The 9,968-nt window shown below is 44.2% G+C and overlaps 1 protein-coding gene across 2 annotated transcripts; it reads right to left on the bottom strand.

Annotated features, from left to right (window-relative positions):
- Positions 1–231: 231 nt before the first annotated feature.
- Positions 232–9,928, bottom strand: ilk (integrin-linked kinase). 2 transcript variants are annotated; one of them, XM_030360116.1, is made up of 13 exons: positions 9,791–9,928; positions 9,013–9,149; positions 6,315–6,480; positions 6,077–6,172; positions 5,716–5,812; positions 5,388–5,471; positions 5,210–5,295; positions 3,354–3,463; positions 2,780–2,907; positions 2,223–2,344; positions 1,858–1,957; positions 1,253–1,383; positions 232–1,066 (listed from the first exon to the last, which is right to left on the bottom strand). In XM_030360116.1, exons 2-13 carry the CDS (start codon positions 9,099–9,101, stop codon positions 917–919), a joined length of 1,359 nt encoding a protein of 452 aa, XP_030215976.1. In that variant the 5' UTR covers positions 9,102–9,149; positions 9,791–9,928; the 3' UTR covers positions 232–916. The 2 variants fall into 2 exon arrangements, with proteins under 2 accessions (XP_030215976.1, XP_030215977.1); XM_030360117.1 differs by having other exon boundaries at positions 9,787–9,926.
- Positions 9,929–9,968: the final 40 nt, after the last annotated feature.

Raw genomic sequence — 9,968 nt, 5'->3', positions numbered from 1 at the left:
CCCCAAATGCACCATGTATTATTGTGTCGGAGAACATCATAGTCAACTTTATTATTCAATAGGAAAACCAGGGCTTTACATGTAGCCTTCTTCTCGAATATCCATCCTTACTAACTTCACCGTGGTTCCAAACCGGAAATTATGTGCCAATAAAAATCCACTCACAAAGACAGTCAATTCGATTTCAGTACTACAACAGGTAAATTACCACACAAATATGAGTCAAAACAGTGCATTGTCATAAATATACAAATTTTAATACTTGTGTGTATTGTGACATTCTGACACTTGGGCAGGCTTGAAAATACATTTTGACAGTACATTTGATTTCATTATGAACGTGGCAATATGCTGCAGAGGCATGGCATGCCCTTGGGGTCGCCATAGCAGTGACTTAAGTAGTGAGTTACATGATTTACACTACCATAAGCAGATACATTATTTGAGTGAAGCTGAAACATACACAGAAATTGGTTTGGTAGAAAAATAGCTGCAAGAAAAAACTGCTGTTGTGCATCACTCCCCGACCTCCATGAACATGTGCTTTCCTGTCGTTTAGTTAGACAAAAATATATAATTTAATACAAATATCTTATTCAATATCACCAACAGCGTGAGTCAATATCAGAATTGGGTTCACCACGGGATTGGTCGTGTTATGTGCATATATGAAGTACCCATACTACAGCCATTTCACTTTTTATTCCTCATGTTATCCTATCCTGTTTGATTTGCAGTGCTCTCTCAGGGTTTGCTGCTGTCACGTCTATGCATTATAATCATCTGTTTATTCAGGTCTAATTTAATATCAACTTAACTTAACTAAAGTGGACTCCATCCAATTCAAACCTGGATGGGCGTGGAGGAGGGCGGGGGGGGACCTGTTCACTAGCATCACACTCAGCGGCGTGGCTTCTCACTTGTCTTGCATCTTCTCCAGGATGGGCACGATCATGTCGAACTTGGGTCTCTTGGCCGGGTCCTCGTTCATGCACAGCCTCATCAGCTTACACACGTGGGGGGAGATCCCCGGAGGGATGGTGGGCCGCAAACCCTCCAGGGACACCTGTGGAAAGAGTGCATGCGGTCGATGTAAAGGTTACAGTGAGTTACCCCATCTAGCCCATTTAGACACGGACGCAGACAAACACAAACGCATGCACATATCTTTGAGTTTTAAATGTGTGTTTCTATAGTATATATTTCAAACACACTATCTCTCTCTCTCACACACACGCACACACACACACACCTTCATGCCTATCTCCATCTGGGACAGATCTGCGAAGGGCACCTCCCTGGTGACGAGCTCCCACAGCAGCACGGCAAAGCTCCACATGTCTGCTGAGCGCCTGTTGATGTCCTCCGGCCTCTTCTGAAGGGCTGGGGGTTGGAGGGGGGGTTAAAGGTCAAGACATAGTGAAGAAACTAGATACGGTTCAATGTACTCCTCTGTTGTCCGAGCATAGTCGGCTAAAAAGTCCCTATTCAGTGCCATCTGGTGGTCTTTCATGACGTGAGGATGATGAGTCGCACAGCTGAAAATATATGGGAACCTCCTCAACTGTTCTATCTAGAATTAACCCTCGAACACACGTAGCAGAGGAGACCAATGCGTTGACTTGGAGAGTGTGAGGGTGGGTGTGCATGACCTATGAAGGTAGCCTCTGCGGTCATGTGACTTAAGAGCCCCTTTGCGTACCTACGGTGTCCATTCACCACACAAGAATTGATTGGCCTTTAGTGTTTACTCAGCATTACATAAATAAATGTAAACTAGGCAAGAAGAAGCCAGGGAGTATGCGGGGGGGATAGATAACTTATAAATAGGCACAGGACACAAGACAAGGTGTGTACCTTCGGGGGCCAGCCAGGCGGGGGAGTAGCTGCGACCGGGACACTGGAAAGAGAGCTTGGCGTCGGCCATGCTGACTCTGGCCGTCATGTCTTCATCAATCTGTAGAGGAATTATTGGCCAAAATAAAAGCCAGAGATGAATTAAAGAGCCATTCAACGATGACCATGCATTTGACTGGGGTGGAGAAGATGATTATATGGTTATGCTGTGCTTGTGTGTGTGTGTGTGTGTGTGTGTGTGTGTGTGTGTGTGTGTGTGTGTGTGTGTGTGTGTGTGTGTGTGTGTGTGTGTGTGTGTGTGTGTGTGTGCATATGTGAGTGTATTTGTGTGTGTGTGCACGTGTGTGCAAGTGTGTGAGTGCTACCATGACGTGCTTGCTGTTGAGGTGGAGCCGCGCCACCATTGGCTCCAGCGTGTGCAGGAAGGCCATGCCGCTGGCGATGTCCCAGGCAAACTTCAGCGCCTGCGTCTGGTCCACCACCAGTGCTGCCGTCGCCATGGACACCAAGAGGAGAACGGGAGAGGGGGAAAGAGGCAGGGTGGGCGGAGAGAGGAGGCGTAGGATAGGAGGAAAGAGGAGACGCAGGATAGGAGGAGAGAGGAGAGGTAGGAGAGATATGAGAGGGGAGAGAGGGGAAGAGGGGACAGGGAAGATGCAGGACACGTTTAGATAAGGGAGGGAGGGAGGAGAGAGAGGGGGGAGTGAAGTTCACACGGTAAACAAGGTGGGGAGACAGGAGAGAAAATGATTAAGGGAGGCGGAGAGGGAGGACCGTAGCCTCAGGCCATGTATTTACTTTTATTTAGCCGACAAGACCATAACCAAACTAGCCCCGGTCTCCTATCAGGAATAGAGAAGGAACTCTACAGGCAAACATGGGGTCCTCCCTTGAAGTATCCAATTGCAAAAAGCTTTCTTACTCGTTCCCTGGTGCAGGATGTTGTAGAGTGACCCGTAGGGCATGTAGTGGCTGATTATTATGGGATGGGGGGAGGGAGGGGCCTGACAGGCGCCAAGAACCGGCAAGATATTTGGATGAGAGAAGATTCTACCAAGAGAGAGAGAGAGAGAGACAAGAGATTAGGATTAATTACAGCCAATCAATGTAAGGCAGCTTGAGAAAGGCAGCTTCCTGCGAACTACAGTCTGGTGGTCATTACATTGCATTAACATTGAGTCAAGCCACTTATAATTGAGGCTGTTCAAGATACAATCACAATCAGAGTAAATACATAAACATTCCAAGTGCAGGGCTTGGAATGTCACTGCAAGTTCCCAAGAAAACCACCAGGCAGAGTGCAGATAGATATATGAATCACAAAATAAGACAAAAATAATATTTCCTAATAATTACGAAGTCTAATATAGTTACGTCTCAGAGGTAAGGAGACAATACATCTCAATAAAGTACATTGACGATTCATAAGAAATCAAGGGTCACAAATCGAATCGTTAGCGTTATCTGAACTGTTTTTTGTCCCCTAAACTAGTTACCGAAGTTTAGGGTGCTCCTCGTTGAAATCCCGGCTCTTCCTGGTGGTCCAATCTCTGACATTCAACACCTTGACTACGATCTCTTCTCCCTGCCAGCGTCCTTGCCACAACTACAGCAGCAACAGACAGGGTAGGGAGATGAGCGGGATTGATCACCATCAATATCAGCATGAGAGCAGACCGAGTTAGCATTGCAATATTTTAAATCATTATTTGTGGATAATAAACAAGCATGCTCCTTTTAGGAAATATAAGATTAAAGGGCGTGATAATCCGTGGTTTTCAGAGCAATTGTCTGATCTAATCCATGAGCGTGATCTTGCTTGGGCAACTGTAAAGAAATCTAAGAATAGCTCAGACTGGCAACATTGTAGACACCTTAGGAACAAATATGTATCTCAAATACGTAAAGCTAAATCAGATTTTTATGTCAATGAAATATGTGATAGTTTCCATAAACCTTCTAAATATTGGAAAGTTATAAAATCACTGTCCCAAGGAACTAGGGATAATGTGCTGCCAAATACACTGAAGTTTAATGAAAAAAATATTACAGACAAGAAAGGTATGCTAGATTCCCTGAACCAGTACTTTATATCTTCTGGTTTGTTGTTTGAGCATGCACCAGCAGATAAGACAAGAGGATTACCCTTGGTCTAGGAATAGTGCACCTTTCAATTTCGATCTTGTCCCTATTACAACACAGGAGCTGAAAATGCCAAGAAATCCTCAGGTCCTGATGGGTTGGATCCATAATTAAAATCCATACTAAAAATTGCTGCTGAACATATTGCAGAACCTTTGACACATTTTCAACCTGACAATTTAAACTGCAGTAGTACCTGGTGTATGGGAATCTGCATATGTCATTAAAGGGTGGAGACCGATCAATCCAAATAATTATAGGTCAATATCTAAACTATCAGTTTTAGCCAAGGTTTTAGAAGGGCTTATAAGTGTCCAGTTGAAAGATTATTTACCAACAAATAACATATTAAATGATTTGCAGTCAGGTTTTCGTAAAAAAAAAACACAGCACTGTCACTGCCACTATGAAAGTGTTAAATGATTTCATATGTGCAATTGATTCGAAATAATATTATGCTGAACTATTCTTGGATCTGTCAAAGGCGTTTGACACGGTTGAACAATCTGTCCTGTCTCAGAGGTTGGTGGATATTGGAATGTCTTTAAAAGCTGTCAAATGGTTTGCCAACTACTTCAGGGGCCTACTACAAAGTGTTCAGGTTGATGGTGTGTCCTAAAACTCCTTACTTATACAAAATGGTGTCCCCCAGGGGTCCATTTTTGGGTCCCATTTTATTTACTATTTAAATAGGTGACTTGTGTCACAATGTAACAAAAGCAAAAAGTGTCCTTTTTATGCGGATGACACCGTTTTTATTGCTCTGCCTCATCCTTGGCAAGTGCCACAGAAAAACTGCAATCTGCCTTTAATACTATTCAGGAGAATCTCCACAAATGGAGACTTGTACTAAACTCTGACAAAACTAAAAATATATGCTTCTCAAAATTAAGGAAAACAGAAAATGTTTGTCAGATTGTTACACTAGAAAAGAGAGTAATTGAACGAGTTCCAGTCTACAAATATCTTGGTTTCTTCTTAGAAGAAAATTTGTCCTTTAAACATCACATTGAGTGTCTAACAAAAAAACCTCTCTTTTAGTGTGAGAAAAAGACTTATCCAAGCAACCTTTCTGTCAATACTGGATTATGGTGTTATTTCATGTATGTATGCCGATCAACGATGGCCCTCTGTCGTCTGAGGGCCTGTGAAGTCCTTTGAGACTGTTACTTTGATTAAGGGCTGTACTTATGAAGTTAACTTGACTGACCTCTCCGGACTGGTTCTCATTGATCTTGGCTAGAAGAGACAGCTGCTTGAAGTCCACACCGGCCTGCTTGTTCAGAGTGCCATTACCTAACAGAGAGGATGACAACGGCGGTGAAACCAAAACCAAGACTTGAACTTAGTTGTTTGTATTTGACTATGTCATGGTCTGTAATACGTACGCGGGCGTGTGCGCATGGTTCCCTTCCAGAAGGTTTCCCTGTAAGGAACTTTGGTCAGGCTCTGGCCTTGTTTCTCTGCCCTTTCTAGGATCATCAGAGGCGAGAAATAAACAGAATTAAATAAACGAATATCGTTCTGTAAACAAAGTAAAAGATATTTCATGTACATGTTTTTCAAAGTGACAAACTGAGGTATGTCGTCATCACACTTCTTAGAAGATGCGTTTATACGAAGCATCTGACAGTTGTTTATATTTGGACATTCAGCAGACATTTCCATCCAACGCTACTGAATGAAAATAATAAGGCTCTTAGAATGACTCCTGACCTTGTAGCAGCTGCTGCAGGTGAGGCTTGGCTTTATCCAGAGGCGTCTGGCCGTACCTGTTACATACACACACCTGGGCGTCACATGTCACTAGATCCTGAGAACAGGGAGGGAATCACATTCACTGATTCATTTGATTGATGCTGAATGTATCTGAATCACATTGTCTTAAATCACATGAAAAAAAGTGAAAGTATATATCCAATATGAGATACCTGCAACCACCCAATAATCTCATCAATCAAATTTCATCACACAAAACCAATAGTTAGGCTAAGTGGCTGTTGGTTGTAATGCAGTACTTGAGTGAAGATAGATGAGGGTGCTATCGTGAAGACCTGTCGGGTGCCTGCAGTCCTACCTCAGCCACCTGGTCTTGTCCCCAGAAACAGGCGTAGTGGAGAGGTGTGTTTCCATGTTCGTTGGCGGCATTCGGGTCCGCTTTGCACTGAATCAGCTGAAAAATAACAATCAATGTACTTTGTGAGTGTGTGTGTGTGTGTTTGTGTGTGTGCGTGTGCATGTCTGTGTGTATGACAGCAAACCGATGTGTGTGTCAGGGTGTATATGCGTATGTATGCATGTATGTGTGTGTGTACCTTAGCCACGATGTCTCTGTGTCCGTGGCTGGCGGCGAGGTGCAGGGGCGTGTCGTCGCCGCGGTTCATCACGTTGATGCGGGCCCCCCTCATGATGAGCATGTCCACCAACGGGCCCCTCCCCTCCCGGCATGCCCAGTGCAGGGGGCTGAAGCCGTGGTGGTCCCTTCATACACACACACACACACACACACACACACACACACACACACACACACACACACACACACACACACACACACACACACACACACATACACACACACACACACACACACACACACACACTGTTATCAAATGAACTAAATTGACCTCAGATCCAACATACACACACGTACACACACACACCCACACAAACACACACATAAACCTAGTGTCTAAGCGGGGCTACTTTCGGACGGACAGGGGGAGACAAGATACAAACCACTGCTCTTTGCTAATGCACACACCCACACACACACACACACACACACACTCTCGTACGCAAATACAGAGAGAGAAAAATACACACACATACACACACAGACACACACAGACACACACACACACACACAGGCACACGAACACACACCTACTTGCCAGTCTATATTTACACATACTTACCATAGCTGTCCCCTCCAACTACACCCATACTACTGCCGGCCAAACCTGAGCTTATAGTCTCTGAATGTAAGTCTGCCAATGAGGGGGGGACACAGCATTCACACTACACCATGACCAGCCCATCAACCCAGAAGCATCCCCCCCCCCCCACACACACACACCTCCCTACGCCACAGTTAGTTGGCAGCTGCCAGACCACAAACTAAACACTGTTTGTCTACAAGTCTCAACGGGAATAAGATGGGGGACCTCCTGAGCTGTGCGTGCCTGTACGTGTGCATGTGTGTGTGTCTGTGTGTGTGTGTAGTGCGACGCGTGCGTGTGTGTGTGTGTGTGTGTGTGTGCGTGCGTGCGTGCGTTTCCGTCTGAAAATGTAATACATGCATACTTACTCATGTTAGAGTAACCTTTAAATCACAGATATTTCTTTGATGTAAGCAGACAGTTTGTGAGTGTTTTTGCCCCTTTGACTCATACTGTGTTCTATAAAAAGTAGGGAGAAAGGGGGTCGAGGAATGGGAGGTGAAAATACACTGTGTGGAATCTCTAGCCACGCATTCTCTCTCTCTTACTCTTACTCATCCTCTCTTTCCCTCCCCCCTCTCTCATATTCACAGCTCTTTGGAGACTTCTGGAATGGCATGTATTTTTGTCCTGCTGGCCCTAGTTGGAGATTCCTAACATTTGTTCCAAAAAAGGAACCATATTGTTTTATCGTGGCCTATTTATAAATAGATGTCTGATATTTAATCATTAAAAGCAAACCAATGCCCATCTAGAATAGAACCCCAACCTAACTAGGATAGAACCCCAGTTTAACTAGGACATAACCCAGGCCTAGCTAGGATAGAACCCTAGGATAAGAAGCCAGGCCTAGGTAGGATAGAACCCAGGCATAGCTAGGATAGAACCCTAGGATAGAACCCAGGCCTAGCTAGGATAGAACCCCAGGATAAGAACCCAGGCCTATCTAGAATATAACACAAGGCTAGCTAGGATCATACTATGGCCAGGCCAGGATATAACCCTGGCTAGTTAGGATGAAACCCTGGGCTATTTAGGATAGAACCCAGGCCTAGGTCAAATAGAACCTTGGTTAAGCTAAGAGAGAATGCAGTCCTAGCTAGGGGGTAACCTAGGCATAGCTAGGATAGAACCCAGGCACAGAACCCTAGGATAGAACCCTGGCCTGGCGAGAAAACAACCCAGATGTTCAGATTAGATATAGACCTAGCTGGTATAGAAACCAGGCCTAGTTAGGAGAGGTCCCAGGATTAGCTAGTGCAGAACCTAGGTCTAGTTAGTATAGCAGCCAGGCCTAGCTAAAATAGAACCCAGGCCTAGCTAGGATATAACAATCACCTAGCTAGTATAAAAAATAGAACCCAGGCCTAGCTAGGATATAACAATCACATAACTAGGATAAAACCCAGTCCTGGTTAGGATACAAACCAGTCCTGGCTAGAATAGAACACAGGATAAAATCCAGACCTATCTCGGATAGACCTATAGGATAGAACCAAGACATAGGAAGGACAGGACCCATGGTTCAGTCATTTTGTAGAAGAGGATACATTTATATCAAGGATATTCAATCAAATATAAATACGTATTTAATGTTTCTGTTGAGACAAAAACTTCCTTAAGTGTCTCTGTCTTAACTTCCCTATGTTGACCCCTCATCCATCACCAGCGTCCTGTCAAACTAACCTCCTGCACCATCATTCATAAACACAGTGGCAGCAATGAACTCAATTCTATTTATGGAAATGATTTCAGCCCGAGAGAAAACGGCATAGGAAGTAGAAGGAAAGAAAGTAAAGTCTGAATGCCGTGGATAAGAAGGCAGAGATCCAGTATGAGAGACACACGCACGCATGCACGCACGCACACACACAAACGTAAAAAAGGAGACCTAAGTTATCCACTCCCGTGAACCGTGCAGTTCAGAAGATGTTGAACTCGGTCCTATGCTATATTACACCCCCACCCCCAAACCATGACCACACTAATTCACCTAACCAACATTTCTGATGATTTCATTCATGTATTCACAACCACCATCCATTAAAGAACAACATCTGGACCAGCTTACCCCAAATTTAGGTCATTCTCTGTGTTGTCCAACCACAGGCGCACAGCCACAGAGTTTCCCTCGCGACATTGTGTGAAGATGTCATCCATAGCAGCCAGTAGCAGTACACAATCCACTGGTTCCCTGGTAATAGGTATCTAAACAAGGAGTAAATAAACAGAGATATTTTATTCTAATGGCGTCTCTTTGCCGCTATAGGAGTCCCCATACTGACAAATATATAGTTTGTTTAAAAAATGTGATGTCATCATGTGAGATATTTTAGAGCTGAGCTAAGGGTCTTGCAGGGTGCCAGAAGTCTATGAGTGTGTGTGTGTGTGTGTGTGTGTGTGTGTGTGTGTGTGTGTGTGTGTGTGTGTGTGTGTGTGTGTGTGTGTGTGTGTGTGTGTGTGTGTGTGTGTGAGAGACTGATCCAGAGAGAAAGACACTGAGAGACTAAGAGGCTGAGAGACTGAGAGGGAGAGAGAGAAAGAGAGAGAGAGAGAGAGAGAGAGAGAGAGAGAGAGAGAGAGAGAGAGGGGGGGGCGGTCTTTACTGCGAAAACTTTAGGTTAGCCAACTTTTGTTCACGATTTTTCGTAAATATCATGAACCATTACATCCTTGAATTATTAAATCCGAATGTAATCAAATATACCATATATTTAGCATTTCGTCTTGTTTTCCTGTTTTGCGAAGGCAACGCATATCTTGGAAAAAATCTCTCATATAACTTTCGTTCAACTACAATGAATAAAAAAACGTTAAATACTTCTGACAAAACACAGTTGCTTACTTACAAGTGATGTTCTTACAAAAACGTGGAAAGCAAAGTTGGAAGACGATAACGGTGTACTTTTCCAGGTTGTCCCGCGGCCCGATATTCTCTGTAAACTCAAGGAATAGAATGTCAACGCCCCACTTCCACTGCTGGACGCGTCAACTTGAGAGCGATGTGGCTCATGGATCTATAGTGTC

Source organism: Gadus morhua, chromosome 7, assembly GCF_902167405.1.
Source record: "Gadus morhua chromosome 7, gadMor3.0, whole genome shotgun sequence".
Lineage (NCBI taxonomy): Eukaryota > Metazoa > Chordata > Actinopteri > Gadiformes > Gadidae > Gadus > Gadus morhua.
This window is presented reverse-complemented; position numbering and strand designations above follow the sequence as displayed.